The sequence below is a fragment of the Acipenser ruthenus genome, chromosome 27, assembly GCF_902713425.1.
Source record: "Acipenser ruthenus chromosome 27, fAciRut3.2 maternal haplotype, whole genome shotgun sequence".
Lineage (NCBI taxonomy): Eukaryota > Metazoa > Chordata > Actinopteri > Acipenseriformes > Acipenseridae > Acipenser > Acipenser ruthenus.
Genome location: NC_081215.1, coordinates 19,225,051 through 19,243,354, shown reverse-complemented (window position 1 = coordinate 19,243,354; position 18,304 = coordinate 19,225,051). Strand labels below are relative to the sequence as shown.

The 18,304-nt window shown below is 39.6% G+C and overlaps 1 protein-coding gene across 2 annotated transcripts in view; it reads right to left on the bottom strand.

Annotated features, from left to right (window-relative positions):
• Nucleotides 1-17,078, bottom strand: part of LOC117432255 (non-muscle caldesmon-like) — a 65,244-nt gene extending 48,166 nt beyond the window's left edge. For both annotated transcript variants that reach the window (XM_059001840.1, XM_059001838.1), the window contains exon 1: nucleotides 16,984-17,078. In XM_059001840.1, the coding sequence (XP_058857823.1) occupies nucleotides 16,984-17,063 (80 nt within the window). In that variant the 5' untranslated portion in view covers nucleotides 17,064-17,078. The remainder of the gene's footprint in view (nucleotides 1-16,983) is intronic.
• Nucleotides 17,079-18,304: the final 1,226 nt, after the last annotated feature.

Genomic DNA, 18,304 nt, shown 5'->3' with positions numbered 1-18,304 from the left:
CATTTATGTATATATGGAATCAAATATACAAAATGACCTTGTACTGTGCATATCCAACTGTATAAACATTACAGTAGACCTCTAAATGTGACTTGTGTAATTTGACAATAGTTTAAATGTGTAACACTTGGTCCTTGGCATTCCCAGATGGATTGAAATAAAGGGAATTTGGTGGCTAATCTTTCATCTATTTATCTTTTTCCTTTTTTCAACAAACAAATTCTGGCTAACCTTTGCCCTATGGCTGGGTTATCCATCATCCACACAGATGAAATCACCATCTGGATGGAAGCCCATTCCTATTCATTTTGCAACCTTTTCTCTCCAGAACATCAACAAGCAATAGTTGCAAAGCTGTATGTTCAGTAAAATTCAAGCAGCAAACTCAGCTGTAGAAATTAAATTAAATTATTGGGAGCTTTATTAAAACAACTCGGAGGTGGGAAATAAAGTTGTGATATGATGATACTGGGAGCCTTGGGTGATAAGTAGACACATTAATGCTGAGCATATGTCACAGTCAACTGCAGCTAGCATTGCAGTTCAGAACCCAACTCCATACAGGTCTGTAATAATAAAACAAGAGCAAACCAATATTGCAGACCTATGAAGAGTTTATGAATACGGCCCACAGGTATAACAATGACATCCTGGAAAAGAGGATCACCACACTATAACATCATGGCCATATTATTTTTGAACATTTTCCAACCACAGGAATTTGCAGCAAGTCATTTTTGTCTCCTGTTTAAATTGGCACAGTACAGTACGGCGTCGTCTGGAGAGGACATTTTATGCAAGTGAAATGTAATCGCAAGAGGGTTCTCCAACCTCTCAGTATAAAACACATCAGTTTCCATTTCGGACGATCACTTGGAAAATAAAATGCTATTTGTTGGAATCTTCTTTCTTCTGCGAAGGAAGTAATCCATCACCATCTGAATCGATATCTGTTTGGACCCCATAGGGGATTTCTTGCTGTGAAATGGCTTGTGTAGCTTGTGTTGACATGCTGACAGCTTTATCTACCAATAAGGAGTGGGTGATTTGGCAGAAAAGAAGTAAGTACTGAGCAAACACTGCAGACTACAAAGCGCCCGGTCACACATCTGGCATCCTTTAGACCAGTCGGGCTCAGCAACCGCGCCACGAAACCTAGACATTGTATTATAGTTTTTCAAAATTATTTTTAAGAATATCTTATCATTTTAATTTGAAAATGTAAGAATGGGCAGGAGTTCAAAGATCAACAGTTTGTTGAATGAAATGAATCTGGTGTGCCCCTAAGCCCCCTTCCTAGACTGTGGTCTACAGCATCATCATCACCATGAAATTTGCATTAGTCATTCAAAACTGTTATTTGCTGAAGCAGTGAGGTCTGGCATAAGCTTTTGTTTATTAATAAAGAAACAATATAAGTAATAATATGGTTTATAATATGGGCATTGAAGTTCAGGTTCTTAAAATAAATACTAATTTTACCATCAAGCACCATTTATTAAAGGTTTTAGATTTCATGACTGTTATTCATAAAAGATCATGGTCTATCTTAAAAATAACATAAATACCCCAAAATACCAGTATTAAAATGTTGATTCATTTGAGGTCTTAAATGCAAAAAACAAACAAAAAAAAACTTTTGCTGGAATGTCCACTAACCACCTGACAGCAGCAGTAAGCCAGCTGAAGTAAAAGGTCTAAGTTTAAGCAATACCACACACCAAGGTGTGCGTGCAAGTAGAATTACTGCACTGCTAGGCATGAGGCAAAGCCAAGTGCATCAACCACTGTGTGGTAATCTCACAACAACGCACAGCTGGAAAAAGAAAAACCTGAGTAGGGTAAGAAAGCATAGCGATCTCTGAAGAGATCCATCCAGTACCCTGTTGTCTACCAATAGTACCGCTTGGATTCTCTGATCACACAAGCCATTATTAAACCACCTTTTCAATACCTGTAAAAGAACTTGCTGATAAGACCAGCTGACCTTTTGTTATTTTTACCCTGCGTTATACAAGTAACCCATCCTAACCCCTTCATGGATCTCCAGTGGTGATCATGGAAAACAAGCATGTGGTGGTTCATAGTTTTACTTGGGGAGCTTAATAATAACAGTAAAAAGAAACTATGGAAGTATGTTAATAGAATGCAATAAATCTGTGCTAGAGCTGGCCCCCTCTGATTTTATGAGTTAGGACTATTTATAATGCAGTTTTATAGCACTCTCCTGAGGTTTTACAACATGCACGCAACAATGTACACAGGTTGACTTATACACCACTATAATTGCGGCATTTGGATGCAGAGAATTTTATTAACTTACTACTTTATATATTGTTTTGCAAAGACTGAATGGGAAATGTACTGTAATTCAGCTATGTGTCTAGACAGAAGTCACAAGAGCATTAGGGCCATCTGCAGGAACATTATTATGATTTTGAATATAAAGCTGTTTGAGCACTGTCTGTTCATACAGTATGTAGTGATTTACCATTTCCTTTTTTACCCAGGTTTCTGAGTGGTTCTGAATCATGTTGATCCAATATTAGTGTTTCCAGACCACAACGTTCCACATACTGTACTGCAGTGTAAATAAATTGAAGCTAGAAGAATGTTAGGTTTAGATTTAAGTACATTTCAATTGGGCATCATAATGCCACCTAATAACAAACATGGAATGAAACACAGTTCAAACGTTCAGAAATGCAGATATCACCTCATTTTGTAACCATACTCCACACAGACAGGAGGCATTTACGTTTGTATTTCTAACTAGTTAGCAGCTAAATCAACTGCTGCTATGAAAGGGTAACTACCTGTCAACATGACCAGTTTTATCACTGCAAACAGCACATTGCTCAAACCCCACTTCCACACCATGCTTAATAGTAAAAACATAGGTTTGTTATCTACACTATCTGTTCAGGGTTACTAAAATATTCTCTTAGTACTGTAGCTCAATGAATCAGCACTGTCCTATTAACAAAAGCTGATGGATATGCAATTTAGTTCACAAAGCGGTTACATTTTTTTGTGTAAAGCACAGTAGGTGAGTAGAATGGAATGCTGATAGGTAAAGGTAGGAGAGCGTGGTGTAGGGGGGAGCGCTGAGAGAATTGAAAACTTAAACAAATCTTGCATTTTGTTTAAATAAAGTTATGACAAATGGGATAACTTTCTAGCATTCTCAAGCACGATGTAAAGGGCCCTGGTTAAAATCAGCAATTAGGTGCTGCACTGAGCTTCACCATTCATCAAATATATATCCAAGGTCAGAGTGCAGCTCTGATAAAGAGACGTTATCTTTGGACTGCTTCAGAAATGTCTGGGTATATGTTATTCTATGGATATACAGAATGAAAAAAATATGTATTGCATTGAAACTTTGCAGAAGATCTCAAGCAATTAGGTATGGAAGCCTAAGAATTTTGAAAAGCACTGTAAAAATGACTTAGTTCGAAGAAAAAAAAAAGTATTTCGAAACAAACGTTCCAACAATCTGTCTTCTGCTGTGTACTTTATTTAACCCTCTTGTATTTTAAACTTTAAAATGTTGGCCTCTTCTATGTGCATTTTTATATAGCATTTTAGGCACTCATTAAGGTGATGAAAAACAGAGATGTACAAGAGAATATTTTGGCAAAACTAAGAATTCCCCATTTTTGATTAATTAGTTAGCTAAATATTTATGTCAGCATAAATTAAATAAAAGACATTTTTAGTGACTCGTGGATGTAAAACATAGTGGGCTCTATTTTGCATAGAGAAACACATTTGAAATCATATTTTTACAAACAGTGCCCCCCTATAATTTTGACTTTCCACTTTATTTTTATTGTATCTGGTGATGGTAATATGGGGGCAATGAATCACCCCTAAAACACCAGTGGGATGTCTATAGTGTAAAATGGTGTCATGCATAATACTGTGTGTAAAGAGATGGGTATAGGAACATTATGAGATGGGTATAGGAACATTATGAGATGGGTATAGGAACATTATGAGATGGGTATAGGAACATTATGAGATGGGTATAGGAACAGTATGGCTTAGCAGGCACTTCAGTCTGCATGAGGGACCATTGGCTGTTTTCAAATAAAAAATACTGAATTTGAAGAATCGGGTTCAGTCACCCAGCTATTTATCTACCCGTTTCTGAAAAGATGTCATTGCATACGTTAATAATTCAGATATTACAGAACTAGTTAATAAGTTAGCATTGTATAGTTTCCTCTGCTTTATAATCAGTGGAAAGCTATCCTAAGGCTTTTAAATACCAGTGCCAACTATTTTATATTATATTCTGGGGTTGCACATAATGTAAACACCTATCCCATTGTATGGAAAGTCTGTTGTCTTTTTCATTGTCAGCATTGTCGGAAAAACAATCCCCATTGACACTATGCACACATGAGATGACAGGGAGGAGTCGGAGAGAACAGATGGGACCCTTCTGTGATCACTGTGGGCTGGGTGTGCTTCCTGTTTGCATTACCTTACACAGGCTAGGAAAGCAGCACCACCGTTTGATTAAACATGGAGAGAAAAGATTAAATAAAAAAATCTAAATTGCGGTTATGTGCCACTTGAACTCTAGATACCTACTGGTAATATGAAATTACACAATTGTATCAGAAAAGTGTTAGGGTTACATGTTAAGTACACTATGCATAATAACACTGTAGTTATGTGTAAGTACAAATGTATTTACTAAGCTATGTAAATACACAGTAATTAGAGACACTTAATGCAAACTGTAACCCACAATTGTGTCTTTTCCCATTTAAAAATAAACCCCCTTAAGTTATATCTTATATGCACTTGAACCATCACTTGAGAAACCTTGACGTCAAAGTGTTTCCATACCTCACCCTATTTACCAGACTTCTCATGCCATACAATTATGTTGACATTAGTCCAGTAAGTTCAGCACTCGGCAGCCCCTATTTGAGAGAGGCCCGGACTGAATGGCAGGTTGTGTTCAGGTGAGTACTGAGGCTCGATCGCTCACTGTGAGGGAAAGCTCTCAAAGCACAGCGTGAGCATTATAGCAACAAAACCAAACAAAAAGCCTCAGGTGTTAAATCAACCTCAGGCTATATTCATCTTTTCAATATCTGTTCTGAGGTAAGGGGTTTGCGTTAATGTGATGGGGTGCAGCCTATTTTGTGGTGGTTCTGTGTTTTTTTGTATTGTTTAGAGTGGATGTGAGTGAGTTTGGGGTGTGGTTCAGTGAGTGTGTGTGAGGAATGTGTGGAATGTGCCTGGGCTAATGAGGTGCGAATTGCCCAATTAGCCCAGGCACCTGTATAAAAGGGAGTGGTTGGGTTTGTTAGGAGGAGAGTGTTTGTTAGGAGGTGAGTGGAACAGAGAGAAGACGTGTGTTAGAGAGAGAGTGAGTGGGTTTTTTTGGGTTTGTTTAAAGCCTGTTTTGTGTTTGTCTTTTTGGTTGGCCATCGTGCCTTTTTATTTGTGTTTTGTTAATTAAAATATTTTGGTTTCACTGCACTTTCTGTCTCTGAGTCTTCCCTCTGCTGCTATCCTGCCACAGGTTGGTGTCAGAAGTGGGATAGCGCCCCCTGGAGACTCAGAGCGGAAGTGCAGTTTTTTTGTTTTGTTTAAAAAAAAAAAGGGAAGAGAGGATGAGGTGGAGGAAAATGGAGCTGGCTCAGGAGGAGGCAGATGACAGCTGGGAGCTATTTTTAAAAGGGCTCGCGGCAGAGTTGTGCCCCGGCTGTGGGGCATATGGACACACAGTGGCCATCTGCCCCACCCAGTATGAGGAGGAGGAGCTGCCGCTTCAACAGCCTGAGTGGGAGGCGCCCGAACGTCCACAGCCCGAGTGGGAGGAGCCCGAACGTCCACAGCCCGAGTGGGAGGAGCCCGAACGTCCACAGCCCGAGTGGGAGGAGCCCGAACGTCCACGGCCCGAGAGGGAGGAGTCGGTGCGTCCACGGCCCGAGAGGGAGGAGTCGGTGCGTCCACGGCCCGAGAGGGAGGAGTCGGTGCGTCCACGGCCCGAGAGGGAGGAGTCGGTGCGTCCACGGCCCGAGAGGGAGGAGTCGGTGCGTCCACGGCCCGAGAGGGAGGAGTCGGTGCGTCCACGGCCCGAGAGGGAGGAGTCGGTGCGTCCACGGCCCGGAGGGGAGGAGTCGGTGCGTCCACGGCCCGGAGGGGAGGAGTCGGTGCGTCCACGGCCCGGAGGGGAGGAGCCGGTGCGTCCTAGGTCCGGAGGGAAGGAGCCAGTGCGTCCTGTGTCCGGAGGGGAGGAGCTGAAGGCCCAAACCCCTATTTTTTTTTGGGAGGGACGAGGGCGTGAAGCTCAGGCTCCACAGCAGCCGCTGTTTTTGCTGCTGAAGGGAGCCCAGCGGAGACGCCCGCCACCAGCTCTACCCCCGCTGTCGGAGGAGCCGGCAGCGCCACCAGCCCTACCCCCGCTGTCGGAGGAGCCGGCAGCGCCACCAGCCCTACCCCCGCTGTCGGAGGAGCCGGCAGCGCCACCAGCCCTACCCCCGCTGTCGGAGGAGCCGGCAGCGCCACCAGCCCTACCCCCGCTGTCGGAGGAGCCGGCAGCCCACCAGCCCTACCCCCGCTGTCGGAGGAGCCGGCAGCACCAACAGCTCTAACCCCGCTGTCGGAGGAGCCAGCAGTGCCACCGGAGGGAGACGAGCTGCTGTTCCCGCCGCCACCACCCGAGGGAGAGGAGCAGGAGCTGCCTCTGCCTCCACCACCACCACCCGAGGGAGAGGAGCAGGAGCTGCCTCTGCCTCCACCACCTGAGGGAGAGGAGCAGGAGCTGCCTCTGCCTCCACCTCCCGAGGGTCCGCTGCTGCTGCCGTCGCCTCCCGAGGGTCCGCTGCTGCTGCCGTCGCCTCCCGAGGGTCCGCTGCTGCTGCCGTCGCCTGGGGTCGCCAGGGATCCTGCTTCGCCTGGGGTCGCCAGGGATCCTGCTTCGCCTGGGGTCGCCAGGGATCCTGCTTCGCCTGGGGTCGTTGAGGGTCCTGCTTCGCCTGGGGTCGCTACACTGTGGCCGGAGCCCCACGGAGGGGAGCTGCCGGCCATGAAGAAAGGGGGGGAGGTCAGGAGACCAGCTCCCCCAGCCGCACGTTTGCGGCAGGATAGTGTGTGGCGGGAGCCCCGGAAGAAGGAGCTGCCGGCCTCGAAGAATTGGGGGGTGCCGGACCTCCCACCATGGCCACCCCCATGGACACTGTGCTTCCCCCTCTTCCGGGACTTTGAGATTGAGGGGGGAGGTGGCCATTTAGGCCATGTTGTGCTGCACACAAGGAGGGGAGGTGTGTGATGGGGTGCAGCCTATTTTGTGGTGGTTCTGTGTTTTTTTGTATTGTTTAGAGTGGATGTGAGTGAGTTTGGGGTGTGGTTCAGTGAGTGTGTGTGAGGAATGTGTGGAATGTGCCTGGGCTAATGAGGTGCGAATTGCCCAATTAGCCCAGGCACCTGTATAAAAGGGAGTGGTTGGGTTTGTTAGGAGGAGAGTGTTTGTTAGGAGGTGAGTGTAACAGAGAGAAGACGTGTGTTAGAGAGAGAGTGAGTGGGTTTTTTTGGGTTTGTTTAAAGCCTGTTTTGTGTTTGTCTTTTTGGTTGGCCATCGTGCCTTTTTATTTGTGTTTTGTTAATTAAAATATTTTGGTTTCACTGCACTTTCTGTCTCTGAGTCTTCCCTCTGCTGCTATCCTGCCACAGTTAAGAATATTTCAAGCCTTTGATCAGCCTGGATATGTGGACAGTTGTGGGTGGGGTGAAACTGGACCTCTCCTAAGAGGTTTCGCATTTCACAATCCAATGCTACATTTCCACTTGAGAGGCTCTCTTTTGAAATAACCTTCACGGGTGAAGTTTGTGGGATAAGGGGTCGTTAACTGTTTCAAAACTGCGGACCTGTACACAGACAACGTCACTTCAAATCACTGACCATTATAGGAAAGATAACGCCACTCAAAACGGAAGACCAGTAAACTAATACAATATCCAATTGTTATTTATTTTGAAGTCACTAATGGCCAATACACTAAATGCACCATAGTTGATTCTTGCTAGCTCTGTTTCTTATTTTATAAAACAGTGCTGACAAATACTTTGTGAATATTGCCCTGAAACTATTTAGTTAGTTATCCCAGTAAAGGAATGTATTCGTGTTTAAATTCCAGAGACAGCTGTTTGAACTATAATTTGGCCTCTCCTGTAAGATAAAAGTCACTAATTAAAAAATAAATAAATAAAAAATGACCCAGCAAAAATGGTTGGACATCTGGGCTTAATCAGTTTTGGCCTGAGAAATCAGTTAAAAATCCAACTTATCCGCTATTATCCGCTTTTTCACAGACATGACCAACTTGTTAATTACCAGTAAGTTAGTGGGGTCTAGGTGGACACAGGATAGCAGAGAAGTGTTCTGCACTTCAATACTGCAATTGCCATTGTTGTTACATCATGATAATACACCAACATGATTTCCAAGGATATCTGAAACAATGGTAAAAGCGTGAAACAATGAAATCCATGAACTTGCAAGCCACCTCTAACACCTCTATTCAGCCTGGCATAGCTGCAGTAGAACACCTCTGATTTTCTTAGCATTGCACTGCAAAGAACACCACATGTGCAGACTATTAGTGAATTTGTACAGGGATTGGAACAAGCAACATCCAGTCACTCCTATCACTGTGCATTATAATGATTTCTACCAGATGCAGAAACCAGGTAGATTTCAGACTCCAAAGCTAGAATAAGTTAAGCCTCTTGCAGAAAAATATCAGGTTGCTTTATCCACCTAAACTCACCAACATCTGAAATGAATCTTCCCATCAGTGAAATTCTGTTCTCTGAAGACCTCTTGTCACAAACTGTTCCACAGCACTGTGCTGACTGCTGTTTAGCTTGGCTACTAAAACAGATTCATATACATCGAATGCCTCCAGAGCCTAATCCCCCCCACATACATTCAAGTATGAATAATTATGGTTTTCCGAGTCTACAACAAAGGGTTTACTGAAATCATGTATTAGTCCAGCCAAGTAACAGATTGCTGCTGAATTCCAGGCAATGAAATAACAGGACTTGTTGAGTCGTGTTCAAAGTTTTATTTATTTATTTATTTTTCTTTCCAGGCTCCTGCAACACAGGAACAGTTCACACTAAATTTGTATTTGTTTTCATAGATTGTATATGCACGCTTATAGAAACAAAAAAATTGTAATGTACAAGGACATATTTAAATAGGCTAGCAAGTCAAACTGCAATCAATCATAAAGTGATGTGGTCAGTAGTTTTTATTATATAAAAAAAAACCAACACTGACCGTTTCATTAGAATTACATAGACCCCTTGTTCATTCTGTTCGGTTCTTAACTTTGAACCAGTATATCATTATATAAGCAGCAATGCAAGATGAAGATCAGGACCCTGAATGAAAAACAAGGTTAATTATTTATCAGTCCATGTTCCTTTGTAAGAAATGATGTTGATCACATGTATAAGGCGTGCATTCATGCATGAATGAACACTTCTCACAATCCCCTGGTGGGTGAGTAAGAGGCTATGAATTAGTGAAGAAGAAACAGTGAATTCATTAAGAACGGATGGAGGGGAGAGGGGAACAAATGATGAATTAACAGGGCTGAATGCAAAATCAATAACTTCAGAACTCATTAGCATAACATTAACCTGATGTTGTTTTATTCTGCCCTGTATTTTCATACCCGAAGTGTAAGAAAACTTGTTTTAAACCCTTGGTTGTTACCTCTTTAATGGACCAATGGACCGATTGAGCATTTCAAAAAAAGAAAAAATCAAGCACTGCCAAGACATGTAATCCATTCACAGTAAATGCCTAGTAAATGCATGGGACAGTGCTGTAAAGTTAAATCCAAATCATTCCTGCTTTGTCACAGTCGACTGTGCCTATAATGCAGAAATGTGTGCCTCAGAAACACAGCTGAACTCCTCAATAAGAGGTTTGTAGCACCACAGAAAAGCCCCTTTATTATTAAAATGGAAATGGAAATATCTGGCAGTGGCCACTGGTGTTTTGCGGTTTGGGAAAAAATGAAAGCGTTATTTCTACAGATTTGCAGTAACATCTGGTTACATCATGTCTGCATTGCAATCTTCATATCCCAAGTGCGAATCACAGATTTCACATCAACGAAAGTAGACTGCTGTGCAGCTAGCTGGAACAGCAAATAAAATAAGCATTTAGTCCTTTGAGTGCACTTAATAATTTAACATACATAGCACAGATTTTTTTCATTTATTTATTTTTTTGCACATTGGAAAAACCTAATTGAACAAAGAACAGAACACTATATGGACTTCTAACATTGAATCATTTATTAGATTAAGGATTATAATAGCTAAAAAAATCCTTTCTATCCAGTTGGATTTTATATTTTAAACAGCTCTTTTTGCTTGGTTTCACAAAATATTCATAGGATATATACTGTGTATATATATAGTACTGTGCAAAAGTTTTAGGCAGGTGTGAAAAAATGCTGTAAAGTAAGAATGCTTTCAAAAATAGACATGGTAATAGTTTATATTTATCAATTAAGAAAATGCAAAGTGAGTGAACAGAAGAAAAATCTACATCAAATCAATATTTGGTGTGACCACCCTTTGCCTTCAAAACAGCATCAATTCTTCTAGGTACACTTGCACAAAGTCAGGGATTTTGTAGGCATATAGTCTGGTGTATGATTAAACAATTATACCAAACAGGTGCTAATGATCATCAATTCAATATGTAGATTGAAACACAACCATTAACTGAAACAGAAACAGCTGTGTAGGAGGAATAAAACTGGGTGAGGAACAGCCAAACTCAGCTAACAAGGTGAGGTTGCTGAAGACAGTTTACTGTCAAAAGTCATACACCATGGCAAGACTGAGCACAGCAACAAGACACAAGGTAGTTATACTGCATCAGCAAGGTCTCTCCCAGGCAGACATTTCAAGGCAGACAGGGGTTTCCAGATGTGCGGTCCAAGCTCTTTTGAAGAAGCACAAAGAAACGGGCAACGTTGAGGACCGTAGACGCAGTGGTCGGCCAAGGAAACTTACTGCAGCAGATGAAAGACACATCATGCTTACTTCCCTTCGCAATCGGAAGATGTCCAGCAGTGCCATCAGCTCAGAATTGGCAGAAAACAGTGGGACCCTGGTACACCCATCTACTGTCCGGAGAAGTCTGGTCAGAAGTGACCTTCATCGAAGACTCGCGGCCAAAAACCATACCTCCAACGTGGAAACAAGGCCAAGCGACTCAACTATGCACAAAAACACAGGAACTGGGGTGCAGAAAAATTGCAGCAGGTGCTCTGGACTGATGAGTCAAAATTTGAAATATTTGCCTGTAGCAGAAGGCAGTTTGTTCGCTGAAGGGCTGGAGAGCGGTACACGAATGAGTGTCTGCAGGCAACAGTGAAGCATGGTGGAGGTTCCTTGCAAGTTTGGGGCTGCATTTCTACAAATGGAGTTGGGGATTTGGTCAGAATTAATGGTCTCCTCAATGCTGAGAAGTACAGGCAGATACTTATCCATCATGCAATACCATCAGGGAGGCATCTGATTGGCCCCAAATCTATTCTGCAGCATGACAACGACCCCAAACATACAGCGAAAGTCATTAAGAACTATCTTCAGCGTAAAGAAGAACAAGGAGTCCTGGAAGTGATGGTATGGCCCCCACAGAGCCCTGATCTCAACATCATCGAATCTGTCTGGGATTACATGAAGAGAGAGAAACAACTGAGGCTGCCTAAATCCACAGAAGAACTGTGGTTAGTTCTCCAAGATGTTTGGGCCAACCTACCTGCCGAGTTCCTTCAAAAACTGTGTGCAAGTGTACCTAGAAGAATTGATGCTGTTTTGAAGGCAAAGGGTGGTCACACCAAATATTGATTTGATGTAGATTTTTCTTCTGTTCACTCACTTTGCATTTTCTTAATTGATAAATATAAACTATTACCATGTCTATTTTTGAAAGCATTCTTACTTTACAGCATTTTTTCACACATGCCTAAAACTTTTGCACAGTACTGTATATATATATATATATATATATATGTTTGATATTTTATTTAAACATTTAAACAATAGAAGCATTATTAATCTTTGTTTAGATTAATTGAATATACCCAACAAACCCTTATACTGTTAATGTTTATTAAGGTAAGCGTGCATAGTAATGTTGCAGCTTTGTATTTACTATGCTTATGGTACTCAAGTAACACGATCCAGCACACCAGAAACCCCTGCAAACAGAATATGAATTAAGACAGGAAACAGAATACAATGGCATTGCTGTACAAGTCTGGATAAGTAGTTTTAACAGTTGGAACAGGAATAAAGAAAGACATTTATTTAAATGTCTGTATTGAAATGTTTTTTGACATTTTAAGTTTGAACCCCATTTTACAGTGTAAAAAATCAAAGCATTGTAAAAGCATGGCCTCACCATTTGTTTGTTTTTTTCCCTTTGTGGACATTGAGAAAGACTTCTAGTCTGAACATTTGTCATTGAATTTAGTAAGTTTGATTTAGAATTTCAATTCTTTCCAATTTTTTTTTTGTCTCAGTGAAAAGCCATTAAAATTTATGAAATGTTTACATGTCATTCTTGCACGATTAATAACAATTTGTATGCAGTATTGAATACTAGAAATTGACAGCAAATATTGTAATGCAACAAAAAGAAAACTAAACAAAGATGCCCTCTGGTGGTTTAAATGTTAAAATAAATATTACCTTGAATCCTGTGCAACTGAAAGCAAAAAATCTATATAATATTATTTTTAGTGAATTAGAATTTAAATTAAATTCAGCTAAAAAAATAAGGGTATTATTATTTAATTATTTAGCAGACACTTTTATCCAAAGCAACTTACAGAAGATAGTTTGCAAACGGTTTGTTCCACAGATAGTCAGGAATCATGTCATAATTATTATTATTTGTTTATTTAGCAGACACCTTTATCCAAGGCGACTTACAGAGACAAGGGTGTGTGAACTATGCATCAGCTGCAGAGTCACTTACAATTACGTCTCACCCGAAAGACAGAGCACAAGGAGGTTAAGTGACTTGCTTAGAGTCACACAATGAGTCAGTGGCTGAGGTAGGATTTGAACTGTGGACCTCCTGGTTACAAGCCCCTTTTCTTTAACCACTGGACCACACATCCACCACATCTAAATGATGTTAAGAACAGCGAATCATAATATAAACAGCTTTATGACAGAATTCCACTACAATGTGTGGATTAAACCATTTACATCTTAAGCCACAAATTAAATTCAACAGAAATGTGTACAGCTGTATTTAATTATGACAGCTGTAACTGAAGACTATATTACAGAAACTTTTATTGCTGTAATTGTTTAAAAGTTGTTCTTTAAAAAGAAAACTAAGATTAAATAACATAATTTTATTGATTCACAGGGTCCAAATTGAAAAGCTTAAATATATATTTCAGTATCCAGAGGAAGCATTTATAAAATACACACACCAAAAAACTACAAATAAAACTAGAAAGCTGCATACTATATTAGGTTAGTTATATATTTCTAGTTGCGAAAATGTATATTCTGCAGTGGTCATGTATACTGCTTTTGGAATGAACTGCATGTAAACTCTATGCATCGCCAAACCTAAATATCTGCCTTATAGAAGGTTAGTGTGTATCATATCTGGTTATGTTTGACTCGTTAGTAACAAGTCAATGGGTAAGGATAGGAAACATGTGGAAAGGGTTGTTAGCTTAACTCTTAAGAACCTGTCCAGTGAAGTGGACCCTATTAACAAAACTTTATACAATTTTATACAACTTTATACAACTTTTTTTCTTCTAAAATAAATAAAAAAATGTCAGAACAGTTTTATGAACACCAATGGTATAGCAGGAGATAGCAGGTATGAATTGTTAAAATTCACAAATCTTCTGAAGTGTCTTACTGATAAACCACCATCGATCAATATTCTTTTAACTAAACAGATGTTTTAAAGAAAAAAAAAACATTTCTTCTTCTTCTTCTTCTTCTTCTTCTTCTTCTTCTTTCTTCTTCTTCTTCTTCTTCTTCTTCATGCATCAACAAAAGTCTTCATTCAATTAAATTCAGCAAGCACATGCCAAACATTTCATTTAAACCACATTCACATTGCACCTCATTAAGATTATCTCTTGTATGTATTGGCTGTGTTTCTTTCCCTCCCTTGTGTCTATTCTGTTAGCTGTTTTTTTTTGTCTTCCCATCTGAAAAAAAAGGCAAAACCTTCTTAAAGGAGTTGCATCACTTTGAGAAGGACTTGATATATTTAGTTGTACAGCCAGCAAACCACTTCGTTCTCCTGGTGTTCTTTTACTTCATAACCTATTCAATAAATATTTTGGAGCTGCTGTAGTAACAGATAGTTACAAAATGTACTAGGACTTCACAATTTAGGGAGACTTGTTTGGCATAAAAATGGAAATGGTACATTAAGCTTTCATTTTCAACACTCGCATGATGATTTTGAAACTGGTCCAGAAAATTATGCATACAAAGCTTATTGCTTTAATGTTATTTCTTGAGCACATAAGGACTCTTCCACGAAGAAACAACTGCTCTAACGAGGCCCATTATGTATCACAATAAGCCCTATCTGTTTTCCAAGCATATTTCATCTGTCAAATGTGTAATAAACAGGTAGTTGCTCCATCTCTTCTTGCCAGTTGAATTAAGAATTTTCTTGAATGATTCTTCCATGAGTGATATCCAGTTTAGTCAGTCGCTCCAAAGATAGCACTGAGGCATCCCTCTTACAGTACTGAGCTCACATCTGTGATATGCTTAGCAAGCCATCTCCTTGCTGGCCTGTATTTGAGCTGTTTGGTGTAACTGAAGACCATTCTGACATGACTGAGTAAGGCCTGAGAAAGGATGTAGCCCACAGACTGCCGTAACCATAGATGGGCAGCTTAGAGTTCCCAAAGGCTGCTGAAAGTAAATGGAGTCTACTGGTAAAGAACCACAGGCTTATTATAGACTAACAACAGAGAATTTAAATTAGTGGGCAACACTTTCAGTTCAGGGCATGTGTTGGTAATTGTTTGAAAACTAAAGTTTAAATTGATGGACTGATAAAACTATGAATTAACTCCATATTACTACTATAGTTATAAGTGTGTATTGTAGCTACAGAGTAATGCTAAAATAACAGTATTTACAATGCAAATAATTTGATTATCAGAGATTTATATATTTAAATTACCAGGTTATCATTTATATAAAAAATAACATAAGGTAAAATTGTAAATTAGCAATCCCTCAGTTTCATATGGTGATTGACTTTGCTGAATTCTACATGTGACATCAAAATATGGATAACACTTCAGTAACTTAAAGGAGTTTCCTGAATGAGAGCTATGCGCAGCTCTGGTGTTATACCATAAATGCAGTTCCATGTATGACTTGAGTGATGCATGGACCAGCTGACCTTGTTTTTTATTCATGTCAGGATATAGCTTCTCAGAGCTTTGTAATACTGTACACTTGACTGTGTTATCTACTCCTCCTTTTAACAGCATTCCACACAGATTGTGACAGGGGGTTCTGGGTAAACTCAGTGCATAATTTATTTCTGCAGTTTCCCACTATCTTTAAGTTTTGTAATAATTCTGCTATGTTGAGAGTGTTATATGGTTACATCCCTCAATCGCAGGGCTATTGATTGGTTATTAACATGCTGTAAAATAAATGGGGTAGTTGCATATCATTTAAATACTTATGTATCATGTGCAAAATAAATCTGTTGCCACCCAATTTATATTAAATATAAATGTTCCCCTTTGTTCACACAATCAATATCAAAATTTAAAAAAATTCAGATAACGCTGCCACTCACAAAACTGAAGTGTGTGTTAATCTAATGCTTCGGACAGCAGTCCACCAGTGAGACAGCCACACTGGTTTTGACTGTGACCTAAACTGAAATGAAGACTTTCGGTCTCTGCCCCACCCTGGAGCCAGCAAACAGCAGCTGTGACAACATTTATAGACTGTTCCCCTGCACTCATAGAGACTGTGCAAGCTCTAAATAGTGCCAGCTGTATCTGTATATATATATATATATATATATATATATATATATATATATATATATATATATATATATATATATATATATATATATATATATATATATGTCTTCTATATAAGAATGTCTTTTATTCATTGTTAGGTAAACTGTATTTTAAAAAACCTCACAACACATGTCACACTGGTCACTGGATAAGGGTGTCCGCTAAGAAATAAATAATAATAAATAATAAGAAGCTATTCACCATGACTAAAAAAATTAGGTGCATGAAGTTCTGCAAACAATCCTGCAGGTGGCGTACTTTAGCTGTCTCTACAAAATCACCAACTTCAAGCAATGACTGAATGTGAGCTGATTAAACTAATATATTTATATATTTTAATAACAAATCAAAAGACCATATGAAGCGAGTACAAAAGGCAATCGTTTTACTGGTGCATCTCAATCTATCAAGACACAACTCAGAACAATAGTTTATACAAGGCAGCTAATTGTTTTGTTCCTCTTAGAAAACTGTCTTTGCCTTTCACAAAACAAACACACTCCTCAAGACTTTTTTAAAAAGCTCCACCTCCACCTGCAATGCCAATATTGAACAGAGCACTCCATCTCTGCCTTTGGATAATGGAGAGGGCTGTAGTCCTGCCAGCCCTTATAAAAATTGAATACAGTATTTTTGCACTGTATTTTTGCATTTTTTTCATGCTTTTCCCATGATTATACCATGCATTTGCTATAGTTTACCCTGGTTTGCCATATTTATTAATATGCTTTATCATACCTTGTTGGTCTTTACAATGCTCACATATACTTTCCATGCTAAACTTTTATAAGGGAATCCAGTACCTTACATGAGAAAAACAACAAAACAAAAAAAAGTGCCAACTTACTGCTGAGTTTCTTCTAGTCCCGCTGGTGAAGTTTGGCTCCACTCCTCTGTATCACTCTGTAAGTTTTGTGTATCTTCCATTATTTTAGTTTATATTGCACTACACAGCGCACTTACAAAACTTTAAAATTGTTGCTGTTCACTTCCTGCAGTGTAAAATTAAATGTTCTACAGGAAACCAGTCAGAGCATCACATGGTGTTGAGCTTATATTAGCCCTTATAAAAGATTACCACAGTATTTTTGCTTGGTTATACTAAGCATTTGCCATAGCTTACCCTTGCTTGCCATGTTTATTAATAAGCTTTACCATAACTCGCTGGTCTTTACAATGCTCACCTTTGCTTTACCATGCTTTCACTGTGTTTTATTATACTTTGATAAGCTTTTACTATAGTAAAGTGCTATAAAGAAAGAGCCTGGTATTGTCAAACAATGAGAATGACAGATTACAGTTTCACTAAATTATTTAGGAATTATATAAACTAAATGTTCTTCAGTGGCAATACCAGGGTATTACAATAACAATGGAATAGTTATATGGTATTCATGGAATACCAATGGAAAGGTATCCCAAGAATAGCAGGAGGGACATGCAAAAAATCTGTTGTAAATTCTACACTAGAGACGAGAGCGGTGGCACATTGTGCTACTCATGCTCTAACAGGTTATGCATGACACTGTGATCAGACACACCGATAACTATCAAAGGTGCATAGAATGAAATAATACACAGTTAATTTAGAGATGTCATTTCCTGTCCAGCTCGCCATCTCTGCTGCAAGAGAAGCCACTTAACTTGTAATACTGTAGGGGCCTTACACTTCAAATATCCAGTGCCCTACAGGATTTCTCCTAGTCGCCAGCTAATTATTTCTCAACTAAAAGCGCTTCATGCATTTGCTTTTAATTGTGTTATTGACTCTTGTGGTAGAGACTCGAAAGGAGCCATTCACATGCCTTTGAAATGTGCAAATTAAGCCTTCTATCTATAGAAACAATGATTAAACAGCAGGGTGAATTTGCAGCCTCCTACTTTCACAACAACAATAATAACAATAACAATAGCACACCAAGAATGAAAGATATTTTCAATAATACAATAATTATCATTATAAAATAAGGAATGTTCAGTATAAAGTAATAAGCAATTGTCTGACACCTCAAAAAGGAAGCATCTACTGTTAAAATACATTTAATGAGTATTGCCTTTGTGATTTGAATAGTTATTTATATAGCTAATAAAAGAAGAAGTGAAACTTCTTTTTACTGCCTCCCCTAGCACCTGGTCCCACACTGTGGTCTTGGTGTCTTCCTGGGTTC